Source organism: Thunnus maccoyii, chromosome 19 (assembly GCF_910596095.1).
Source record: "Thunnus maccoyii chromosome 19, fThuMac1.1, whole genome shotgun sequence".
NCBI classification, from domain to species: domain Eukaryota; kingdom Metazoa; phylum Chordata; class Actinopteri; order Scombriformes; family Scombridae; genus Thunnus; species Thunnus maccoyii.
Genome location: NC_056551.1, coordinates 5,153,696 through 5,178,889, shown reverse-complemented (window position 1 = coordinate 5,178,889; position 25,194 = coordinate 5,153,696). Strand labels below are relative to the sequence as shown.

The 25,194-nt window shown below is 38.3% G+C and overlaps 1 protein-coding gene and 1 long non-coding RNA gene across 6 annotated transcripts in view; one reads left to right on the top strand and one right to left on the bottom strand.

Annotated features, from left to right (window-relative positions):
* c6 (complement component 6) overlaps positions 1–25,156 on the bottom strand; it is a 29,365-nt gene extending 4,209 nt beyond the window's left edge. The window contains exons 1-14 of one of the 3 annotated variants that reach the window (XM_042394407.1): positions 24,145–25,156; positions 23,744–23,916; positions 22,928–23,058; positions 21,369–21,507; positions 7,582–7,595; positions 7,329–7,440; positions 6,549–6,705; positions 6,027–6,171; positions 5,748–5,889; positions 5,162–5,300; positions 3,624–3,815; positions 2,649–2,892; positions 373–495; positions 100–266 (exon numbers count right to left, since the gene is read on the bottom strand). In XM_042394407.1, coding sequence (XP_042250341.1) covers positions 100–266; positions 373–495; positions 2,649–2,892; positions 3,624–3,815; positions 5,162–5,300; positions 5,748–5,889; positions 6,027–6,171; positions 6,549–6,705; positions 7,329–7,440; positions 7,582–7,595; positions 21,369–21,507; positions 22,928–23,058; positions 23,744–23,916; positions 24,145–24,276 — 2,010 coding nt within the window. In that variant the 5' untranslated portion in view covers positions 24,277–25,156. Of the gene's footprint in view, positions 1–99; positions 267–372; positions 496–2,648; positions 2,893–3,623; positions 3,816–5,161; positions 5,301–5,747; positions 5,890–6,026; positions 6,172–6,548; positions 6,706–7,328; positions 7,496–7,581; positions 7,596–7,917; positions 8,912–21,368; positions 21,508–22,927; positions 23,059–23,743; positions 23,917–24,144 lie in introns of those variants that run through there. The other 2 variants (XM_042394405.1, XM_042394406.1) reach the window with 2 other exon arrangements.
* LOC121885204 lies at positions 12,573–16,212 on the top strand. 3 transcript variants are annotated; one of them, XR_006092496.1, is made up of 5 exons: positions 12,573–12,678; positions 13,306–13,490; positions 14,362–14,465; positions 15,411–15,495; positions 16,052–16,212. It is a non-coding gene; the product is annotated as an uncharacterized LOC121885204 (long non-coding RNA). The 3 variants fall into 3 exon arrangements; XR_006092495.1 differs by having other exon boundaries at positions 15,408–15,495; positions 16,082–16,211; XR_006092494.1 differs by having other exon boundaries at positions 15,408–15,495; positions 16,052–16,211.
* Positions 25,157–25,194: the final 38 nt, after the last annotated feature.

Here is a 25,194-nt window from a genome sequence, read left to right as displayed (position 1 = left end):
TGTCGACCTTTAACTTTGATTTGAGCGTTCTGCATGGAGTCATTTTGTTCAGACTGAAGATGTTTCTGTGATGTTTGAGTGAAGAGCTCTAGATTCAACCTTGTAATCGACCACAGCAGGGTTGTCGAGGACAGACTTGGCCCAGTTCTTGTAGGACGTTCGGTCTGGGGCGGGTCCCTGCCTCTCCCAGGCCAGAGCTGCCGCCTCTCTAGTTCGACCTCCTTTCACCTGAGAGAAAGACTTCTCTGCTGACTGAATGTACGAGCCTGGGAAAAACAAATGTGAATGAAGGAAAGAAAATGGTGATAATTAGTGTTTTCTTCAGAATTAGGGAAAGAAAAAAAGGGCTTCCTGGCAGATTTGAGAAGAAACCTTGATATTTCTCAGTCATCTTGTTGTTATTGCATCTGGTTACACTGCTGATTTCGGTGTAGAGGACGATGGTCCAGGCGGTGTCTTTGCTCAGGCAGCCTTCGACGTGCTCCTCTGTATCACCTGTTGGAGAGGAACAATGTGAAGCATCATGATGTGGAAACAAAGGAACTGACAAAAAACTTTAGATGCAATTATATGGTTCCTCCTGTAAATTGGTCATATTCAATTATAACAGGTAAACTACTTTTCTGTCTAATTCTGTTTGTTCAATGACTGTTCACTGATTTGGGGTTTCTTGCGATCCAACAGTTTTACAACCCAAACTTCTGAGGAATGTCCTGTGTCTTTTAAACCCATTTTATGATTTTGCCCTTATTTTAATATTTTAATGTGAGATTTTTAAAAAGAATTTGCTAGAACATTGTGGCATTTAACAATATTATTAGTTTTTGCTCAACAGCCTTTCCATTTTAGGATCTGAAATCAACCTTCCAAAAATGCTCTTGTAACATGAATATCATGTTATATTCATGTTATAATTATACATATACATCCATACATATGTATGTATATGTATAATTAAAATATCCACCAAGTTTGGTGATGTTTGGCCAAATGTTTATGGCCAAATTTGAGACTCTTTTACACACATGGTTCAACATTGTTATGAAACATATTCTGCGAGTTTTGCAATGATTGGACAAACAATTTCTGATTTATAGTCTGATTTGTATTATGCCGCACTCATTTTTTTTTTTTGCATTTGTAGCGCCCTCTAGTGGTTGATTTGAATGAAACTTTCAGGGTGTGTTTCAGGTACTTATGTGGACATATCCTGCAAGTCTTGTGATGATTGGTCCAATGGTTGTTGACTTTGGTCTATTTACGTGCTGAGACAAGCCTTTTTGAAGTTCAGTGGTCAATATCTTGAAAACTAAATAAGATATCAACAAGATTTATGCAACTTTTGATAAGCTTGGTCCAATAACAATCCACAGAAATTTTGGTAGCAATTGGGCCTGCAAGTTTAGGAGGAGATGTCAAAAATATGTTGTTTTTTTTAATTCAGAATGATGGAAAACCTGTCTAGACTTGTCACTTGGACCCACAGAATCCAGGAAAAAAGAATCTTGTTTGTGAGACTTACAGTTCAAAAGTTATAGGCCAAAATGTAAAGTTCATTGTTATAGCGCCACCATCAGGCCGATTGGGGTCATATTTATTGGGCAGCACTTGCACACAACTTCCAATAATGTGAAAAATCTAATGTCTCTTGTATTAACTATCTCACGGGAATTTGCAAAAACATTTCTGAAGAAGAAAAATAATAAAACGGCACAAAAACAATTTCAGCCCTTTGGGCTTGAACCCCTAAAAAGACAACCTGCTGCTAGATAAAAGGCACAATGTTAATGTTAATGTTTTAATTTTATCCCCGCTGTAGTGAATGTGACAAATGACACGTGGTATGGAGTGCTGAAGTCACAGTGGAGGTGAGGGAACATTATTTAAAATATTTAAATATTGAGCTTCACTCTGTTGTTTTGTTTTGTTGTTTGTTTTCACATTCATCTGCTGATGAAGAAAGTTTTGTTGTGTTCACTTTAAATCAGAGTTAAAGGCGTGTACATACGAGCATGATTTGTGACATTACAGCTTGTTTGGAAGCCAGTCATGGTCCAGTATGCAACTTACACAAGTGTGATGTGGAAACTTAAAGCCTCCAGTGCACAAACACTGAGAATGGACTTTTCAGTGATATAGAGACATTAAATTTGAAATGGAAATTATTTGCATATTCACAGATTCTGGAATTTTCAATGACAGAGAAGGAGATGTCATTTTAATAATTTGTAATTTAACTTTTTGTGTGGAAAAACCATCTGAGACACAAGTTTCCTTTCAAGGCAGAGTGTTTTTAGATGTCGTAAAACATATGTCGAGGGGATCTTCAACTGAACTTTTCCAAAATATGCTTGCAAAATAACATCTGTTTTATATCAGAAAAAATATTAGATTATTATGATTCTTGCTAGAGCCTCTGCATTGTGCCAATGTAGTGGCCTCATTGAAATGAATAGAGGCTGAGTTTTTTGACTGAATGCAATTGTCAGTTGAACACGGCCTGTGAACCAAATCTTTCCACCAAAAGCATCATTCTTAGATTTTTTGTGATATTTTACCTTTAGGCTGACAGTTAACAATATAACGGTTTGGTTTGTGTCCCAGAGTGTCATTCTGTCATTCTTGTCCACTAGGTTCTGCTTTTGTACCTGAAGTGGTGAGCTCCTCGCGGTCATACTGGTACAGCAGGTCATAGTGGCCTCCCAGTGTCCCTGAACTGTAGTAGTGTGTCCCGAAGCGCTGGAAGATGTCCCTGTAGAGGGGATAGTTGTAGTCGAGGGGAAGAGCATGGAGGAACTGGAGGAAAGGCCCTGACAGGGCGAGGTCCCTTGGGTCCCTCACCTTGAATGTGGACACAGGAAGAACCTGGTGCACCCGGAAAAATGAGGAGTCCTACGGTGGGAAAGATAGGAAATGACTGTTGCTAAGAAGAAGGGAAACTAGTTTGTTGGCAAGTAGCAAGACACCAACCAGGCTTCAGTCTGGCAATTTAGTCATAAAGAAGATGGATTCAGTATGGATGAATTCTCTAGTCTCCACGAAACATGAAACATTCACAATGTACTTATCCTCATTTGTATACAATTAATCAATAAATTATTAAATTAACTGAAAAGCACCACCCTCTGGAACACTGTTCTAACAACTTAGTATTCATTTTATTGAATGATACTTTAGCATTTAGCAAATTCTGGTGCACTTTTAATCATGAAAATTATGTTTTGACAAAAAGTGAAGAAAAAGGTTATGCATTTCCTGAAAAAAACCCAAACAAAGAAAAAGATCTGTAAATATTTGACTTGTTTCAGGCACCATTTAGAATATCTGAAGATAACTGCAGATTTTTTTTTTCCAAGAAAGCAAACACACACAGACAGACATATTTCAATAAAACACACTCGTACACTCTGTGTGCATGTGAACAGATGCATGTGTGTGTCTGTGTGTGTGTGTGTGTGTGTGTACGTGGCGGGTATTCATCATGTTGTGTGTACAGTATGGACATAAATCATTGAATTTAGGGTGAAGGCTTACTTTAAAGTTTATGAAAGGTTAGGGTTTGGGTAAGTCTCCAGGAAATTAATGTAAAGTTAATGTCTATGTGTGCATGTGTGTGTGCTCACCTTTTTCTTTGAAGCTTCAAAAGCTTCCTTGTTAGAGCTGACTTGCGTATTTGAATTCTGGTTGAAGAAGAGGATGAGATAGAGGAAGTTAGACTTATCTCGGCCGCTTGCAGATGACTGTGATCTCTTCAAAGTGATGGATTCGGTGTGCAGCGGCTGCAGCTCGGTGCTGAAGTCCTCAAGTTGTCCAACCTTTACAACCAGAACCACATTTGTAACACAAGATTTATAACAACAAGAACAGCAACTACAAAACTAAATGGGCCTTGTCCTGAAGTGTCTATCTATGATGCCACCCAAGTGCAAACAACTGATGAATGTTTTCATTAAAGCCTCTGTGTGTAGGATGTGAAAACGACTGATGTTTTGCTGATGAATTGCTGCTACTTGTGGCAGTTTCAAAAAGACCTTTTTTGCCCAAGCCATTCTTTCAAAGAGCCAAACAAATGGTCAATTCATTTTTCTTCATTAATGTAAGCTGATTTCTGCTTTGTTTTGTTTTATCCAAGCAATCTGTAGCATGACATTTTTCATGACAATCAAAGAAATATGCAAATTTAAGAGTTGTCATTTCTAGTGCCCAAAGTCATAAAAAAAAAAAAAACTGCTGCATTTATAATTTATAAAGTGACTAAATATACTATAATATTATATTGATGTTCACAATACAAATTTATTCAAAAGAAAATTTACATTTACTTAAAAAAGGGAGATATGTTGGGGACACGTACGCCCTCGTGCAAAGTGTCTGCACAGCCCTCATGACTATCATCAGTTGGTAGCCATCGCTTCGTGAGGGTAAAATAAAATAAAATGCAGCATTTGCTTCACAGTCAAACTGTTCAAAGTGTCGAAATGTTACTGTTAACTTTGTCATTGTTGTAGAAATAGCTGTAGCGGGTGCTTTTGTTGATGCTACATCAGCAAGCTTGCTGCTAGGAGTAGTGCTAACGTTAGCTTAATTAGGCTGCTACTGGTCTACACTGGTTGAGGATTTGAAACTCTACTTGTGTTATCGTGGCTCTGTTTGTGTTCTCTTTGCATTGCCTTTTGGAAGCTAGGCTAACATGAGTGTAACATAACTAATGTACTGTACACCTTTAGCCACTAAAGAGAAAAGCAGGCAGGCAGAAGGAGACACAGATGAGCCCACTTGTCTGGGTAATGTAGTTTAGTTAGGACTATAATGAATTGCACAGAGAACCTAATCAGGAAAGGACTTATTGGATAACCAGCAGCTCATGAGAAGTGAAGGTGCTCCAGAAAAAGTCATTCACACACAAGAGTAAAATGTAGAAGTGCTGGTATTGTGTACCGGTGAGTACTGGCCCACTTTTAGTACTGGTTAATTCAAATCTCAATCACACTTGTTGCCATTTTTTTGTAAAAATTTTCTGTCTCTATTTTTCCAGGAAGATGACATCCCCATTATTACTCCTAGAAAGCTTTGGTTGGTCGATTCAGTCTAAGATGTGCATGAACCAGTGTAGCTTTACAGAAGGGCTATACATAGCAAATATTACAAACAATAATGCTACCTTAATGTCAAAGGTCTCAAAGTTGTGAGGGATTCGGTGGTAGAGCAGTGTGCTCGCAGGCCTCTTGATGATGCAACTTCCTCCCATAAACATGTTGTTCAGCACTGCTCCCCTCGGCTCCTCTGCTAGAGCATCAAACCTTCAGACACAAATCAGTGACAAGTCAAATTTCGTCAGCTTTGCAGGAACAATAATGCAGGCCCATATTATTGGCCAATATCCAGAAATCCCAGACATGAAAAGAGAAATACTCACTTATGTGATTCAGTTTTTATTATTCTCAAGTATTGAATTTGGGAACATCTTCAAAAAATCCAGTATCGGTCAGGTTCTAACAAACACTATTGTATCCTTGTCTTTGCAGCAGTGGTACAGCAAAGCTCAGCAACACAAAAGAATATCACAATCACTGTAAAAGTGCAAGACGTACTAACAAACATTCTGTGTTTTTAAGAGGAGAAACATGACCCAGGAACACTTGACAGGAAGGAATTTAATTTAAGAACACAGCAGGGAGGAATGTGGGGCAGTTCACATTAAAATTAAAGCTGTAAACTCAGCAGTGACCTTTTGACTTTCAGCTTACCCGTTTCCCACCAGGTCAGTCCCGGGGGACGGTCTCTTATCCGCTGGACACACAATTTTGAAGTCTTCACAGTCCCTCTCATCAGAGTTATCTTCACAGTCGTTCTGTCTGTTGCATGTTAGCGTCGAGTTGATGCAGCGTCCTGCAGCAGAGAGGATGTTGGTTTTATTTAGATGATAAAATGTGAGATTGAAAAAGTGACTGAAAAGGTGTCAGTCAGCTGGGAAGTTATGATTATTATTATATCATATATTATAATTATTAAAAAACACTACTTACCATTATCACACTTAAAGTCGTCTCTGCAGTCAATTGGTGGTAACTTGCACTCTGTGGAGGGATAACAAGGCCTCTCCTCTGTCAGCTCCACGCTGCAGGCTGAACCACCAAACTGGGACGGCCTCACCACAGACCGGGTCCGCAGCTATGGCAACAGCATGAGAGAGAGAGAGAGAGAGACTGAGTCAAACATTTCTTAGTTCTCATTCTTATTTTCTTCTTACTTTACTCTTTTTGTGGATATTCTATCGCACCATGTTTTTAAAATTAAAACATCATGTGCTTGGATGTTTTTTCGGAAGATTCAATACTTTTGTTCTCCAAGTAGATTCTTCCTTGCAATTGCATTTCATTTTGGGATAATAGTGTCCATCAACTGCACATTCAAAAATCTTTTTCATTTTGTCACTTTTCCAGAACTGCTCAGATGTAGACTGTCGTGTGGAACTCAGGTACAGATAAGAGAGGGAATATGTGAGTGCATATGTCAGGGTTTTGTAATGTAATTTGTGTGCTTCTTGCCTGTTTCTTGGCGCATGGCGAGCAGTCAGACCATGGCCCAAAGTCTGTCAGCTGGCAGTTGATTGGACAGGCCTGCTCGTTGCAGGCTCTGCGGTCATGATTCTTACACAGTTGAGCGCAGCTGTTCTTCCAGTAATATTCCTCATACCGAATACCCCTGTCAAAAAAGTATGAAAATCATTTTTACATACATACTGTTTGCATTATCTTTACCTGGAACTATTTTAAAATGTGATTTCGACTGTAACTGGATATAATTTATGTCCCTATGCATATGAAACTTAACAGAGCTAATGTACTCAGAGATACTGACCGCCAAAGTTTACACACAAGGTCCTCTTGTGAAATATTACAGTAATAGAGAAAACCCAAATGAGCTGCTGATTAAGCATCAAAGCCCCTCTAAGGGTGTTCATGTATCAAATTATCCATCTGTTTTTGTTTTTTTTTTTGGTTTGTTTTCAAAGTAAAAATGAAAATGAACAGATATGAGCTCCAGATATCAATTTAGAACCTGAGTTTTCAATCTAATGTTTTCCCAGAGCCCGTGGAGGTCTCTTGACGAATTGAAGGAGGTTGTGAATTTTGGTGGTAACATTCCAGCTCAGTATCCCAAGGAATTACGTCTATATTGGATGATTCTTCACCTCACGATTTACGTTCAGTGTCAACAAATGAAATATTATGTCCTGTACCTGCCAAGGTGGAAAGTAAGAATGTGGAGTTCGGGATGGTGGATGGGTGCGTGGCTTGTTCAACTCTCTGTGCTGCGAGTCCCACCTGTGTCTTTGTTGTGTACCATGGTTGCAGGTCATGGTGCAGGCAGTCCAGGATCCCCAGGGGTATCTGTCACAGAAACAGGCCAGACTACCTGATACCCAGCTGACGAGCTGTAGCAGCAGGACCAAGCGTTTGGAAGGAGCCATCAGAGGAGATCAGACTGGTTTCTGAATCAATGGCCAGGCCAGAGTCAATGATTTCTTTTATTCAGTTAGACAAATACAGTATTTGTTTTTTTTTTTAGGTAATATATGTTTTACATTTGGACTATATTTGAAAACTTCACTTTTGATGCACATAAAATGTTGTTTTAGGCAAGTTTTAGGTTGAACACATTTCATAAACAGAGTGAATTCAAAGTTGTTTATCTAATTTATAAAAAGGCATTTAACACTGCAAAGACAAAACAGAATGAAGAAATAAAATAACACAAAGCGACTAAATGTTATGGTGCAGTTTTAAGTCAGCATTCTAAATTATACATTACATTTTTGTTTCTGCATCATATAATTTTTACACTTTTTTCAAATAGTGTTCATTGCTAAATTCACATGCTTAACACATGCATATGAAGCAAAATCTGACTTACCACATGTACTGATGTCTTCCTCAACAGATGGAAGCATATAATTCAGTCACTCCTGTGTTAGAGTGTATATGTGAACAGTTGAGACTCCTCTCAGTAAATTGAGTCTGCGCTGCAGGCGGAGCTGAATCTGACTCGAGGTTTATGTCAGAGTTGACAGCTGGAATATAAACCTGCCTCTGGGATGTCTCAGGGGAATCCAGTTGGTTTTGGACTTAAGTTGCCCAATCTGTGTTCAAAAATATCTCAATTAAAAATGACCTTTTTATCTAATAACAATAATCAGAGCACATAGTAGTCCTTACATAACCCTCGTGTCCCTCACTGTTACGGGAAGTAAAGAGCTCTGGAGTTTCCCAGCTTCAGAGACGTACACCAGATGTTTTATGTTTGAGATTTGACAGTTAGAGACACTGAGGGGGAGAAAACTTTTATTTCCGCACGTTGTTTAGTTATCCAAGTTTTTTTGCTCAATCTGACACTGAAATCAATCAATACATCGTTTTGGTCCATGTTGTAAAAAGCACATAAATGTATTCAGACTATTTGTAAAATTGCAACATTGTAACTGAAACTTATATGTATAGACAGAAATGTAAAGGCTGTAGTCAACTCCATATTAGATTTGACATATATTACACCCATTGAACAACAGCACTAATTGTTTGATGAGTTATTGATAAGTAAATATCCTTTTTCCAAGGCTTTGGGGATAAGAAAAGAAAACATGTATGTAGTGTTACAAAATCACCCGATTTGACTGTTATCAGCCTATTGAATAGGCGACATCTGTCCCAAATATATGGGCTAGTAGGGGCCTGCTAAACCAAGGAGACTGTTATCACCCATTTATTTCAGTGAGCCAGTGTTGATGGAGTCCAGTAGGCACAGAAGGCTTGTTATCAGGCATTTGCTGTCACATGACTTTCAAGTTTCTTTCTACGAAAAACAAAAAAAATGGCTGCCATTCCTTTTATTCTCAGTGGAAAATGCAATATTTTAAGATAGTTTCAACATTAAAATTCATTTTGATAACATAGCAACATAGCGAGAAATGTGCATTTTATTTTCATAATCTTTGTTCAATGAATGTATATGATGTTTATTTTGTTAGTTAATACAAAGATTTTTGCAGGCTTTCTATCGTTGCTATGGTGGTTGCTATGGTTGCTGTTATTGCTGAAACCACATAGTTGCATCTTGTTTGAATCATTGTCTTTGCATTGTGTAGTTATCTGAGCTGTTATGTTATTTGTGTTATTTTATATAACTGTTCGATGATGTTCTTTTAATAAAAAACGTAGATTTTAGAGCACCCCAGAGATGAATTGAATCAGTATTTTCCTCATTGTCACCGTGTTAAGTGTGATTTCTTTTAACTAGTCTGAGATTAAATTTTAGAAAAAAGCTGGAGGTATTTTTTCAGACAAAATTGTTTAAGCAATGTTTATTTATTTGGATCCTCATTAGCTGTTACCACAGCAACAGCTACTTTGTATTGTGTACCATTGGGCTAAATGCAGGTAAGAAAAACAACTTTATATTAGTAATTGTTCTATCAAATAATTAGAGTAAAGACTGACAAAACCAACTTTTTAAAAAAAAAAATACAACAATACATAAGCAATATAATGCAAACCAGTAGAGTAGCCCACAATAAATACTATATTTATGAAAGAAGTATTTGTATGTTTAGTACATTGCACTCTTTGGAGACAGTGTCAGAGAGAAATTGAGTTCAAGTTAGTTTTCTCATCCTATATAAGGGATGAGCATAAATACCTTACAGTAATAATGCATCTATGTACAATAATAACATAACCCAAGAAATAGTTGAATGAACACCTCAGTCCTTGAGGATTGCATATGTGTTTTTGTTATTTTGTCTATCTATGTGTATTAGTGTAAAACCCCACTGGTTACAAAACATTTGACTCGGTTGACTTGGCAATTTCTACTCATGTTTATAAGACATTAGAAAGAAATGGAAGTTCAGTTACAAAAAATAAGGTGCTGGTTAGAGAAAAAGGAAATATGATGCAAAGAGCAGAAAACATAATGACATACCAGCATAATAGTGGGGCTCATCATGGGCTAAATCATATCTACTGCTCCATGAGGAGGGGTTGTGCAAAAATTCATGGGAAACTTTATAATGTAAGAATTTTTGGCAGTGATTTGAAAAGAAACCCCTAAACTGACCCCTAAACTGTTGCAGATGAATGGGATAGTGGGAGAGTAATTGTAACCCTTGTGGCTCTCCAGAAGACAGCACTGACACTCAAATTAAAGTACTGATCTGGTTAGCTTTCTGTCAGCAGGAGGGGGTGCTCCCCACAACCCTCACCCACACTGACTTTACAAGGCTTAACTTGTTGACTGACTGAACTATGAGCAGCAACTTGTGCTACATGTGTCTGCCTGTGACAGACCCACACTGCTGTGACTCTCCACCAAGAGCAACAACCTTAATTTAGTGTCACTTCAACAATTCGGTGTTTGGTAGCCATCACCAATTCAAGTGTCAGTCCATAGACAAAAACTGTACATATATTCAGCATAATGGTAAGTTTGGTAGTCTCCAAACATCACAGCAAAACACCAATTTATTGATACGATAGACCACCATAAATGTCTGAACACCACAAACACGTATTTCCAAATGATTTTTCATTAGGGACCCCATCAGATGAATAGACCACAGGTGGTGGTGACAACATTATTGATGGCTCAGTGTCACAAGAAGCAAATACTAATGAACCATCAGGTGCACCCCTCAGAACTGGCCAAATGAAATGGGAAGTGGCAATCATTGATGCTATTACCGTATGTACGTTTCTGCTACACAGAGGTGAACTCTTTTCTCGCTCTCACGCAGCCTCTCTCCCCCTTTTCACCTGTTGCTGTGTTTAAAGGGGATGAGAAGAGCTCATGTGATTGGTCATTACGGAAGCTTGCTCGGACTCCACCTGCTGATTCTGCATTCATCCAACTAATAATGTTTTCAGTCTCTCCTCCACATTGGCACCAGACCATTTCCAGATGTTTTTAGCGTACCAGAAACCAGCACAATTATAATACTAGGCATGGTCAAACTTCTGTCAGAATACAAAGATATGGCAGTTTTGGATCTGAATCCTTTCAGTGTGTGGAAGCTAAACGTGGGAGCAGTTTACCAGATGATGTGAGATCCTCAGAATTTATTACAATTTTTTTAAATTGTTGTGTAAAAACTTTTATGTTTTTATGTTATTAAATGTAATGAAACTGAAGAAGTAGAGATGGGTGAATGTATCTATTATTTACATAAAGATGTAGAACTTGTAAAATGAGTATCTACTTTATCTGCAGGTTACAACATTCAGTCAGTAATGTTGCAGGGGCACAACAGTCTTAGTCATCAGGATTCGGGGCAGGCTAGGATTATTATGGAAATAATTTACTTTAACCTTCAGTGTTTTTGTCCTGTCATACTTCAACTTCAGGTAGAATACTTTCTTTTATTTGTTGTTTAAATTTTTTTTGTTTGTTTGTGTTTCTGCACGTCCATGTTTTATGTCCACAGTATATTTTGAATCTGTGTGCTGTTGTTGCTTAGTTTTCCTGGTGAATATGTGAAAAACTGTGTTATGTGTAAGGTGTTTTATGACTAAAACTATAAATATATGTTCATGTGAAGTTAACCAATGTGCAGCTTACATTTAACAACTTGACACTGAATATTAAGTCCAAACACCTGGTGGGAATGCATTCAGTTTTGATAAGAGCTCAGACAGGTGACCACTGAGGTGTGTAACATGAGTTAGATACATGATTGTCTATATAAAGGCCCAAAGCAGTGGTTTTACATGTTCTTCAAAGGATGGAAGCCAGTGGATGGTAGAAAAAATAGAAAGTATAAAGAAGCTGTAGTAGAGGAATTTAAACACTGCTGTGGTCCTTTAAAGTGAATGAAAGTAACTTCGGAGTTGGAAGATTTCAGTAAGGAGTACACCACAAGTGTTATTCTTTTTATATTTTGTTTTATCTCTCCATGTTTGACCACTTCTTGAAATCCCTTTTTTATTGCATTTTCTATGTATCATGTTTTGAATTTTTTGTTTTATTTCTCTATGTTCGCTATTTATGGGCCTATATTTTATGGTATTGTATTTTGTGAAGCACCTAGTAACTCATTATTATTAATATTAAGAAGGACAACATATAAGATTACAAATAATCCATAAGTATAATAATTAACACACCTGGAGAGACTGATCTTACATAGGAGACCTAGACATAGGAGACACATGTGTTTGATAAGATTTCGGACTCTACTGAATTTTTTCAGGGTAAGAAATAATGTGTTGTGTCCAATGTAAAGCACATTGCTGTGTATATTCCTTTTTTTTTTTTTTACTACGTATGTACACTTTTTTATCTCCTCAAAGAAAACCTGTTTTGTATTTAATTTAAACATATATTTAAAAATATATATACTAAAGTGCATGGTGAAGAAATAATAATCCTAACAATAATAATAATTAACATAATAAAACCTTTTACATGATTTAAAAGGCTGGTACTCCAGTCCACACGGTGGCGGTAAAGCTGCTGTGAAGTTTGCTAAACCCACAAAAAAACACCAGAAGAAGAAAAGGAGCTAACTGTGATTGGTCGTTGGTTCCTATAAAGACACATGGCGGTTGTTCACGTGAAAAACAAGCAGCGGAGAGCAGCAGATGATGGAGGTAGAAACAGAACAACGTGTTCGGGTCATTTCAGGTAAAGTTCAACGGTTCTATTTCATGTTTCTGCCGCAGCATCTATTATCTCCCGCTAAGCTGCTAACTCCCAGACCAGCCGGTATCTCTCCGGCACGTTTCCAGTCTATTACCTCTCCGGTCTGTAATCGGTGAGCCTGGGTCCGGAGTAAACCGCTCCCGAATAAAGACGCTCCTTGTGGCGGGAATATTTGGTAACAAGGAGGCAGTTTGAGCGCGAAAGTAGTACACACGCGTCAGCAAAAACGGCCAGTTGCTGTTGTGTTCAGATTGTGATGAAGGTAAAAGTGAACTTTCACAGTCTTTCTGTGCTGTAACGATTCCGATTAGAGCTGCGGCCATCAATCGATTAGTTGTTTGGATCTTTAAGATGTCAGAAAATGGTGAAAAACGTGGAACAATGTTTCCCAAAGCCCGAGATGACGTCCTAAAATGTCTGTTTTGTTCACAGTCCAAAGATAATGAGTCTACTGTCATAGAGGAGTAAAGAAACCAGAAAATATTCACAGTAAAGAAGCTGGAATCAGATAATTTTGATTTTTTTTCTATCCTGTGTTGTGTCGAAGTCTATTCTCGCGTTAAATGCTTCCTGTAAGTATTTATAGTTTCTGTCCTGTTTCATCCTCAGGTGCACCTGGACCTGTGATCAGACCCAATCTGGCTCCCTCCATCTGGCCACCTAATCATCCCGCAGTGTAACTGGCTCAATGATTCCCTCCCTCTCCACCTCACGCTGATGTGTGGTCAGCGTTTTGGCACAAAATGGCTGCCGTGCATCACCCAGGTGGATGCTACACATTGGTGGTGGCTGAGGTGAGTTTCTTACATTACTTACTGTAAAACTAATTACATTACTTTAGTTATTAGTCAGAAGTTACTCTAATAACCTATGTAAGACAGCAAGCATGCTGCCCCCCAGTGTAAAAGTAACTGTAATGTGATTACTGAGTTTCAAACTGTAATCCCTTACAATGTTACTGGAAAAGTAATATTACTGCATTACTGCTCGAGACTCTACTGGATAATGTGACCTATAGATGTATATTCTGACACTTTGTTTCAGTCTGTGAATACTACAACACCCATTGTTGCTATGGTTTCTGAATTCACTCAGTGAGCCAGAAATTTAAGTGAACTGATTTTAATCTGCAGGTCGAGAAATAAATTTAATCTTTAGCTTCTGCCTGCCATTAGAAATGAAATGCACCATGGGAGTCATAGTTAACTTCTACCCTGAAATCTTTGTCCACAGTCTCGTAACTTTTTTTCGTAACGAGTTTTTACTAAAGAACCAGATATTTTCTGGCACAGTTATTCATCTTTTGTTCTGACGATTCAACCAGGAAAGATTCATGTTGACATCAATTAGAAACAGCTGATCCAAGGTCACATCTGTTTTTATATAAAGCTGCAAACCTTAATGTGGATTCAGGTATCTGGTTATTATCAGGTCCTTGCTGTGGTTTTTATTTTTGATGAGCACACCTGTCGTCCTGTCTGGAAGTGATGAAATAAAAGGCCGACTGAAGCCCCGCCCTCAGCAGTATGTTCACAGAGGGGGGGGCCGTGACAAAACCGGACTGAAGCGTATTCTGATCCAGGCAGCCGGCGGGTTAAAAAGGAACTTTAATCACTGATAAACGTTGACCTGCTCACACTCTGCTCTCTGATTGGCTCCTGACAGAACCTGTGACCCTGTGGAGATGATGCTCTGTCATCATTGAAGTCAGACCACCAACGCGGTGGTGTCATCACATCTGAACAACCAATCACATGTCTGCAGTGCTGGTGAGGTCATAACACTAACTCACTACCCTCATACTGTTCATCACTGTTCTTTAAACCTGACCGATGAATCAGCTGTTTGTGGTTGTGATGTCACACAGTGGGCGGGGTTAGTAACCCACAGTGGCTGCTGGGAGATGATGTAAACAAAAGGCCGAATTGTAGCGCTCCCCCTCAGCAGTCTGTTCTCAGAGCGGGGGCGCTGTGACAAAGACTTGCATAGCGTTTAGCTGATCCCAGAACAGCTGATTAATCACTGAGGAAACATGACACACAAACAGCTGATCACTGAACTCCAGGTTCCTACAGTATGGAAAAGTGTGGAATTTGATTTTGGTCATTTCTGGGTCTGGATAAGTAAAGGGCAAAAAGGAAAAGACAGTGTTTCCCCTATAGTAGTACAGGCCCAGACAGCCACCAGGCCAAAAAAATTTATTTTTTTTCTAAATGCCAGAATCAATTCATTCAGAAATCAATAGCGTTTGGGATCCTCTGTGCAGCACTGTTCCATGACGTGAGTCAACCTGTGTCATTGCCTAGGTAGAGTATCTCCTTTTTTAAGGATTATGGCAGTATGTAAAATGTGTTGAGGTAGTTGAGCGAGCAGCAGAAAAGTGACAGTGAATGCGAGCGGAGCAGAGGAAAAGGTTAGCGGCAGGTTGTCAGTCTGGCAGTAAATGTACAGACTACAGTGTGTCAGTTAATAAATGCTGCAGCTTGTCAAGACCAAGAAAAGTCACATCTGTTGTTTCCCCAATGCGAGTGGACTTTGAGATGATTTTTATGTAACTGAACTTCATGATGGAGAATGAACGTTGACTAATCAGTGGAATAAATTCTGTAGTTTATCACCTGACTCCACTCAGCAGGTAACAAAGTAAATATCAGTTTGCACATTTATCACACTATGAAACTGATTGTTACGTCTGTTTTGTTTTCTCCCAGCAGTTTGCTGTCGGCAGTGTGAAGACAGCTGGAAAAAGACATGATGAACAGAACATGTTCTATTCTGATGTTTGTTTACCTGCTGCAGGTGAGACTTCACACTTCACTTGTGACAGCAGGGAAACTAACAGTTATTTTCATTATCAATTTATTTCCTCTGTTTAGTTTAAATTTGATTGTTCAGAGACTGAAAACAGTTTGATCATAAACAAAATGAGTTTATAGTTTGTCAGAGGATTCAGACCAACAGTGTTGGAGTTACATCACTTTAAGCACAACATGAACACACAGCGACTCCTGATGGTTTAAAAACTCAGAACAGCTTTTCAGACTGAAGCTGAAACCTGAGTCGTGTTCGTTAAATCTGCAACAATATTCAGAGGAGCTTCAGTAAACACTCTGCAATATTTTACTTTTCCTTCATAGTTGACTGACATGTTTTCTGCTTTCATCAGTAACAATTAGAAACTTTACATTTTCTCTAAGTGCACCTATTTTATATTCATTTCTATTTCTAAGTATTTAACTCTTTATGGTGACAGTTAAATTATGATAACTACACCAACAGATCATAAATGTTTCTCAATAACCTGCATGCTCATCTAACATAATAATAAAGAAAATGAGTCATTTCTGTCTGAAAGTTCATGTTTGGGTTCATCCTGAAAACTCAGTGAGTCTGGATGAAGAACGACATGTCTCCTTCCATTCTTTGTGAAGCAGAGATCTGTTTCTGTTTAATGTACAGCAACAATCTCAACAGAAACTTCAATGAAATATGGAAAAATAAAACCAGTTAAACTGTATAAAAATGCTGTTTTGGAGTTTTTATGTCTTCGGAATTTCTTGTTTTGTGAGGAAACAGTCTGAATGTTTGAGTCTGTAGTTAATGACAAATATGAAGCAAAATTTGCTTTGTGTAGAAATTGTCATGTAGGAAAATTGGATTCATTCAAAATGTCACTTCTGGTTTTACTCATATTACATGTCTGAAAACCAGAAATCAATCTTTATATTCAGTGGTGGAAAGTAACTAAGTACATTCACTCTATTGTACAATTTTGAGGTACTTGTACTTGAGTATTTCCATGTCATGCTCCTTTATACTTCCACTCCACTACATTTTGGAGCGAAATATTATACTTTCTACTCCACTACATTTATTTGACAGCTTTAGTTACTTTTCAGAAGATTTGACCAAAAAAAGCAGTGTAATCGGGGTCATATTTCAGATATCTGAGTTGTTAACAGCTCCACCAATTAGTGAATTTTTTTTCCCTCTAAACTTTTCACATGGTTTCATTTCAATAAATGTTCAAATGGGAACCACTGGACTAAACTAGCTAACTGTATATAAAGTAGTGTAAACTAGCTCCACCTCCAGCAGCTACAACAGTAACATGCTGCTCTAACACTGATGCTTCACTATTAATAATCTAATGATGTCATATATAATATATCAGTCAGAGGGACCAAACCACTACTTTTACTGCAATACTTTAACTACATCAAGATCATAATACTTATGTACTTTTACTGTAGTAGGATTTTTCATGCAGGACTTTTACTTGTAATGGAGTATTTACATTGCTGTATTGGTATTTTTACTGCAGTAAAGGATCTGAATACTTCTTCCACCTCTGTGCAAATGTGAGTTCTCAACTATGTGAATGTGTTCTTAACCAGCTTTATGATGCTGGATGTTCCACTCGGTGAAGCCAAACTGATTTCAACTCACTCTGAAACCTGCCAGACAATCAAAATCCAGCATGACATGCCCACTTTACACACAACACACACACCTGACCCCTAGCCATCCTCCTCATGCCTAAACCTACCAAGTGGGTGTGGTGTAGATGCTGCAGATAGACCTACTTGATCCAGCTGCCTCATAAACTCATTCCAGCTCCACGATGGCTCAGGTCAGATGAAGGCAGCGGTCACATCCGGATGAAGAGGTGATTGGTGGCATGCTGGAGTCAGATGATAGCTGAGAAACAGAGGAAATGGTTATGGCAGCAAAGGTGTAGTGTGTGTTGAAGCCCAGCTACTATAGGTTTAGCTACTGATTGCAGAGATACAGGGTAAAAACTTACACATGGGGACTCCACAAACAGGATTCTACAGCGTTATCTTGGCCTGTGCAGAGATAAGAGCAGGTTTAGTTCATCCACGGAGGGAAACTTACCAGTACAGGCCCACTGAGATGAATGAGAATCCGGACAGTTTAGTAATGATATCAGGCGGGCATACATGTCTTTCAATCACTCGATTTACTTCAGATCCAAATGTTCAATGGCTAAAATCTTTTACCTGGTTAAAACATATGTAAAAACGACAAGGATCTAAAAAGTGTATTATAAAATTATGGCTTAAAACTGGATAAAATGTAAATTTGTGACAGAGCGTCTGCCAGATCCCTTAGTAAATAACAGTTCTTAGAAACAACTTAAAATCCTCTTCCAATGACTAAAATCCTTTATTCTGTTAAAAGATATAATTAAAAACAACCAAAAGAGAGTATTGTGAAAAAAAGTGGCTTGAAATTGGATAAAAAGTCCAGTTCTGACAGGGCCTCTGATGGGTACACACACAAGAAGATTGATATTGATCTTGTTTGAAAGTAGTATCAATCTTCTCATCTCACTCTCAGAAAGAAAGCAAATAAGTGTAGTTGAACTTTAAGTTAAAGACATTTTTTATTCATCTTATTTGCATATAAAACTTTATTCACATTATAAAATGTCCTAAGCTGTACATAAGTTTAGCTCTGGATTCTCTACATTGCAGGACACACAAACTACACAAATTCTAGTCAGAGTCATATACATGCCAAAACAAAGAATTTAGCCATTTAGACATCACCACTTTACATTAAAGAAAGAAAACACGTTCAGAGTTCTTCACAAACACAAGTTTACAAATGTTCATACAGTACATTGCACTTTCAGTGGGATAATGGCTCTATTAGAATGCTTCAGATGAAGACCCTCACAAGCGAACTTTAGTTTTTTTGTGTGTGAGGTGATGCATTAACACAGTTCAAATGATATAGGAAAACTGTTCAAATTAGCTGTAATTAAATCCAATCCGACTCCAATTATTCCTCCTCTGTAGGTGTTTTCTGTATGTGTGGAGCACCTGCAAAGCCCTTGTGATGGAGAACAGAAGATAAAAGTTAAAAATGTGCTTTTTCAGGGAAGACTGCTAATAGCATGATACACAGTGGAAAAGACTAAAAGCCTACTAGTGTCCCCTATAGGCTGCAACAACCATTACACCCCAGTGTAGTGCTGGATACAAAGAATACTGTGATTATTTAGCTAGTCTTAAAAACAAAGTATCAGGGCGACTGTTAAAAAAATAAATATTAATCTTAAAACCAAGTCATAATATTTTGAGGGAAAAAAAGTCAAAATATTACAAAATAAAAGCTGTAAATTTACAAGAAAGAGACATGATAATACAAGAAAAAGCCAAATTGTCATATGGTAAGATTGTATTCTCACAATATTAGTTTTTCTTGTAATATTATGAATTTTGTCTTATATTATTATTATGGCAGTTTTCTCGAAGTGTTTCAACTTAATTCTCAAAATGTTTTGTCTCATATTTGTCTCATATTTAGCTCCACTACCAGTATGGTAGTGGAGCTAAATATATTAAGGATGTCCTGAGGGTGGCGTTAGAGGAGAAGTCATGAGATCACTGAAATGAAGAGGTTTATCCTCTGGGGAGCAGGCTTGTGATTGGTCCTTTTCCATGTCAAATCTTCCCATTTTGCTATTTTCTAGATGATAGTATTTTAGATTTTGATATCTTCTGGGTATAAACAGAAGATTTTGCCTGATGGTGATGCTAGAGGGAAGGTCAGGAGGTCACTTAAGTTATTAGTAATCATCTTCTGGGGACCATGAATACCCATGGCAACAATTTGATGTTTAGCTGCTGCAACAGTAAAGGTCAGTGGATCAAATCATTAGAAAGCACCCTCTGGCCCAATCAAATGTCATAGTAATCTGGACAGTAGTTGTTGAGGTATCTCATTCCATACCAAAGTACTGAATACACTCACTGACCGATACCATTGTGCATCATCAACACTATGGGGGTGAAAACTGAAGGCCTGACAATCTGCTGAAAACATCTAAAAGGGTTTAGGCAAAGTTTTTAAACAGCTTTTACTTATCTGGAAAGTTTCTTTTCTACACACGCTGTTGAATAAGTTCAAAATCCTTTTTTTCTATAGAGAAATGTATGAGTTATAGGAGCCAGTTATGTGTATGCATCATAACACTGCAGATTAATTGCTTTGTCTACAAGGTGTCACACTACACAGGTAAGCAGAGACTCACCCGACAAGAACCTCTGCCGAGCGATGTTAAAAATGAAATACATCTGGAGGTTGTTCGGACTTAAACATCTCACGTTGTGACACATACACATTCAGACATGGAGGCTTGACACAAGCACAGTGAGACACCTGAAAACTGAAAATGCCTGTGCATAGCCCAAATATGTACATTTTAATTCTCCTTAATTATATAAAATGACAGGAAGATTAGGAGGGAAATGACCTTATGTGTAAGATAAAGATTGGTGATTGGTGTCTATTATCTACAAGAGAAAAATAACCAAACTCAAACTCTTTCCAAGCCCGAAAACTGTACATAACAAAACATCCCCGAAAGGATCAAGTTGCAGAACCAAATGACCAAAAAGGCAAAAAAAGACAAATTGGATAGAATAAGATAACAGATACTACAAGACTATTAATTCAGATAACATGGAAAGTCGTCTGATAAGACAAAAATACTGTATATAAATAAAGACTAAAAGGAAATAAGATTAATGAATCTCTTAATCAATACATGTCACAAAATAAAATAAAAGTCCAGTGCTATATACGGCTTCAGACTCTCAGCCAGACACCATGCAGCAGAGTCCAGGGAAGCGTCTCTTCCTCTGTCTGATCAGCGGGTCAGGAGTCAGATTCAACAAGCTGCTGTCATCTGCAACAAACAACACTTTATAAATACCATCATGTCATTCTGCTTAGGAGTGGCCTTAAAATATTATCATTATATCTTGCAAAGTACAAAACTACCCATTAAAACATGATTTCACTTCAATTAAGTTCATTTAAGCTTTTGCTAAAATTGACACTTGCCCATCAGGAGTGATGTGCTGAAGTGACAATGTTTGCTGATGATGTGATGGTGCTGATTGATGTTCCACAAAAAAAGGATTTAAAAGCTTCCTGCAGCATAATCCAGTGTCACAACAACCCCACTAGTGAATGAAACTTTACACTTTTTAATACCTTCAAAGGCCTAAATTTTGTTTTTTAACACTTCGAAGACCTACAGCTACCCTGTATTACCACAAACAACATAATATGACACACTCCTAATTGTGGAGTGTTTCCATCACAAAGATTAACATCTGAAAATAAACATCATTTGGTGCTGTACTCTTTCATAATTCCTTGTAATACCCCTGTAATCATCTGATGACCACTTAAATTGATCTCACAACCGCTTGGGGGGTCAAGACCCTCAGGTTAGGAATCACTGTACTAACTTCTAGTTCTCATAAAGGGATTCTTTCATCAGTACTAAAAAAAACACATTAAAAGATAAATGAGTATCTACTACTGTAGTAAAAATTGAACACCTTCACATTTTATCCAAGATAAAAAGTGCTGCAAAAGGCCTCTCAACCTATCACAAACATCACACACCTTGGTTTTTCAGTGGCAAAGGCATCGTGTCCCTGAGTTTGCTGAGTAGGTTTCGCATCTCTCGCATATCTCTGTGAGGACAAAGAAACGCTGAATCAGCAGATTATTTGCAGTTCAGATTCATTATTCTGAATTAACAACAGTATAACAAACAGTTTATATCTCCATCAAAAACAGTGTAAGAAAGAATTTTTAAAAAGCAGGTGCAGTCAGTGTACCTCTCTATGTTTTCAATATCGGTTCCCACCAGCCACTGCTCATGAGGGAAGTCTATGGAAGAGGAGGATCGGTCCTCTAGGATGGGAACATCCGAGCTTTCATCTACCCTGAAGTCCACCTTCGGCTCCGAGTCCGTTCCTTTCAGGTCCGAACAGAGACAGCAGCACTGAGCCGTGGTCAACAAAGACGGTGCAAACACTAACAACAACTACAACGGCTGTAAGGCAATGGATGATTTCTTTCTATAAAACAGAAAATTCTGGTGTTCATCATGCAGTATTTCAAAAATATCATCTGTTTTGTGATCAATTTTATGAACCAAGGTCTTTAGTTAGCTTATAACTTATCTTTTAAAAAAGTGAATGATTTTTTTAAATGTCCAGGGACTGTCAGAAATGTTCACTGAAAATTTAAACAAACAAATTAACAGAAAACTGTCCCTTCTATCAATCTAACAACTGTTGTTTTAATTTCATTTTTATATTTTTTTATTTAAAAACATAATGAAAATGGACCCCAAACCTTCCTGTACACATTGGCCATGATAACAGCTCTCTGCTGCCCTCTGCTGTTTCTACAGTGTGTGGTTCAACCTATCTGATCTACAACATCTTACAACAGCAGAGCTTTTATGGTTTCATTTTGATTGTGTGGGTGTTCAAAATGCAGTTTGAAGATGCTTTCAAGTCAAACCTTATCTAATTCAAGTAGAAAACAAGTAGTGAAATAGATTTGAAAAGCATTTTGTTTACCTGTCTGAAATGCATTTGAAAAAGATTTACAACTGCATACTTTAGTGCATTATCAGACTTCCATACACACTTCAGAAAGGCTTTTCATGTGCAATGCTAAGAGATTTGAATACATAATGCATGAATGCATGTATTTAGAAGTACACACAGCATTGGAAATTGAAATTAAAAAGTCCTCCAGAAGGAATTGCAATAGCACAACAGCAGAAAAGACTTTTGGAGAAGCTACTTGACAAGGAGATGGTTGTTTTTGGTTCTACTGTGTGTGTTCTTAAGAGTGTAGAAACAGGCTTAAAAGCAGGTTGTTGCAGGCTGGATAACCACCTGGAAAGTCCTGAGGTACAGCCTTGAATTCCAGCACTGACATGACAGTTAGCCAGCATGCACAATACCAGGACCCTGAAACTGAAGCAGCTTTTATTGTTTGACCCTTTGCTTTTCCCACTGTAACATGTCAAAATAGCTGCTGTAAAAAAGGACTATTTAAAAGATTTTTACTGGATATGTTTCTTCTTTCTTACTGACGGGCAGATTTTTCCAGTGACATGCATTTTCAAAACTGAACAGACTGAGTTGGCTAGACCCATGTTCTTCATGGTATGTGATGCTTTCCAGATTACTTAAATTTTGTTCATGTGATTTTGTTTAAAAATTGATTTATTTCAAGAAAGTTTCAAAATATTAGTCTTAAAAAAATCATGAAACTGGCTTTAAAAATAACATGTGGCTCTTTTACTGTGTTTGTATTTTCTTGATCGTTTCTTTAAGTGTTGTGTGACATCATAACATTGTCATTGTGATGGTACTTTTTCTGTGAAGCTGCAGCACCCCCAGCAGGCACATGGATTTCAGCATCTCTGTTATGAACATCTCCAGGCAGCACTGCAGCTGGATGAAGAGCCGACAGATCTCAGGGTGGATCTCTCCGTCCTCTGGACTGCAGCGTGAGGAGGAGGAGGGGTGAGAGAGAGAGAGAGAGAGGAGGGGGAAGAGGAAGACAGAGAGAAAGAGATACAATCAGTGAAGGCGAATGTGTTTTTCCACTAGTTGGCATTCATTGCATAAATAGAAAATTACCTTGTAGACACTTGAAACTTGACACTGGAACACAGTGAACTTAATGCTGCTAAAAGTTACATTACAGAAGTAACTGTGAGTTTATTTCCACACCACGATTTCCAAAGTTCAGAGTGTGAACTGATTTGCAAAAACAGAGCAGTCCTGCAGTTTTGCAGGCATGCTTGAAGGTACGAGTTTGGACATTAAACACCACATATAAATTGTACAGAAATGAATGGAAACCAGTGGCTTCATGGAAGTCAGTTTATTTTACTCAAGTTTTTAGATAACAGACTTTTCCTGTCTTCTTATCTTGTTATTTACGAATAATGGTCTTTTATGTTGTTTTTGTAATTTGTTTTAAAAAATACCATCTAAATATTATTTTCATTATTGTTTTAGGCATTACATGCTGGAACAATCAGATGTGCAGTTCTGTCATACCGTGTGAAGATTTTTTTAACGCTTTTTCACGGGAGAATCGGGGTTCAAGAGGTTAAAGTGTGTGAACAGTTAACATGATTTCAGTTGATGGAGGAAAAAAAATGATATATCCTTCTTACCCTGAAACAGAAATGACGGCGAGATCCTGGTGCGCAGCCCGGGCCATGGAGCATCCTTTGGCCCGCGTGTGCTGCATCTGAGCCCGCAGAGACGGACAGTCGGCGGAGATCTCCCCGACGCATATGACCTGCTCCCGGTACAACGCTACGAGCGTGTTGAATTCCTGCACAGTCTGGATAAATAAAACCGTCACTACCTTTGTTAAGCCTGATATGCATGCATCTTGGACTAAAAAAAAACCCAACAAAACACAGCACAGCTTTGCTTGTCTCATTTGCGCCACTGTTGCACCTGCACATAAAGTCGCATCTGGTGAATACAATAACCTGTCCCTTGGTGCAGGACTACGGTTAACACGAATCATCAGCACTAATTATTTGTCCTTTTTCATTATACTCACCATCCTGCTGCAGTCCACAGCTCCCTCCGTGCTCTCCCGGCGCTCCGGCTCCGTCTGCGCCCCTTTACTGATGGGAAAAATGCTCCCTGCGGATCTTGGGCGCTTTTTCCGCCCGTACGGTGCAGAACACATGCATGCACAGACAGACAGAGAGACACCCCCTCCTTTATGGTTGCTGTTGTGTCCTCTATAGACAAGAAAACGACCCACTCAGACGCTGCAGGGTCAAAGGTTTGGTTAATGTTTAAAGCCCGTGCAGAGGTGTGTCGCTATTTCCCGGAGAAGAACCGTGTAGCGGGCCGGACGGACCCCCAGCAGTTCCCTCTGCATCCCCGCCGAGAGGAGAGTCACCTTCAGCCCCTCCTGAAGGCCGACAGGGAGGAGGCTCCTCCGTCTTCCGCCGCGCACTCACGTGTATGGAGGATTCAAACAGCAAAACAAATCGTCACTCTCCGACTTACAATTAACCCTTTAGAAGCAACACACAGTGGTCCAGAAAATCATTATTTATATGCTAAATTAGATTATAAAACACTATGTATCACAGTCTACTGACGTCATTAGAGGATTAACATCGTCAGTTTGTGGTAGACATGAGTTGAAAGGACTGTTGCCAGACTTTGGCTAATGTGATTGTGAATTAGCACTGCTGGGACTGATTAGCCAGACTTTGGCTAATGTGATTGTGAATGTTCTTTTTATAACCTTTATTTAAAGCTGCATCATCTTTTTTTGGCTACAAGAACTCCAAAAAAGCAGACAGACCCTGACATATTACATATTAGCTATGGCTAACATGTTAGCAACAATTAACAATTTTCACATGGAGTGCACACATACTAGCAATATTATCATATTCACCTCCTTTTACCTCTGGTTTGGTCTCCACCAAGTCCTGAGAAAAATATTTAGCTCTTAGCCTCTGATGAATGAGCTAACAGCAAGCAAAACAATTTACAAAGATTACAAAAAACAAGTATGTCTTTTCTACAATTATACAGCTTGAAAAGATAAAGTGGATTCGTTTTTATTTATTTTAGTCAATTTAAT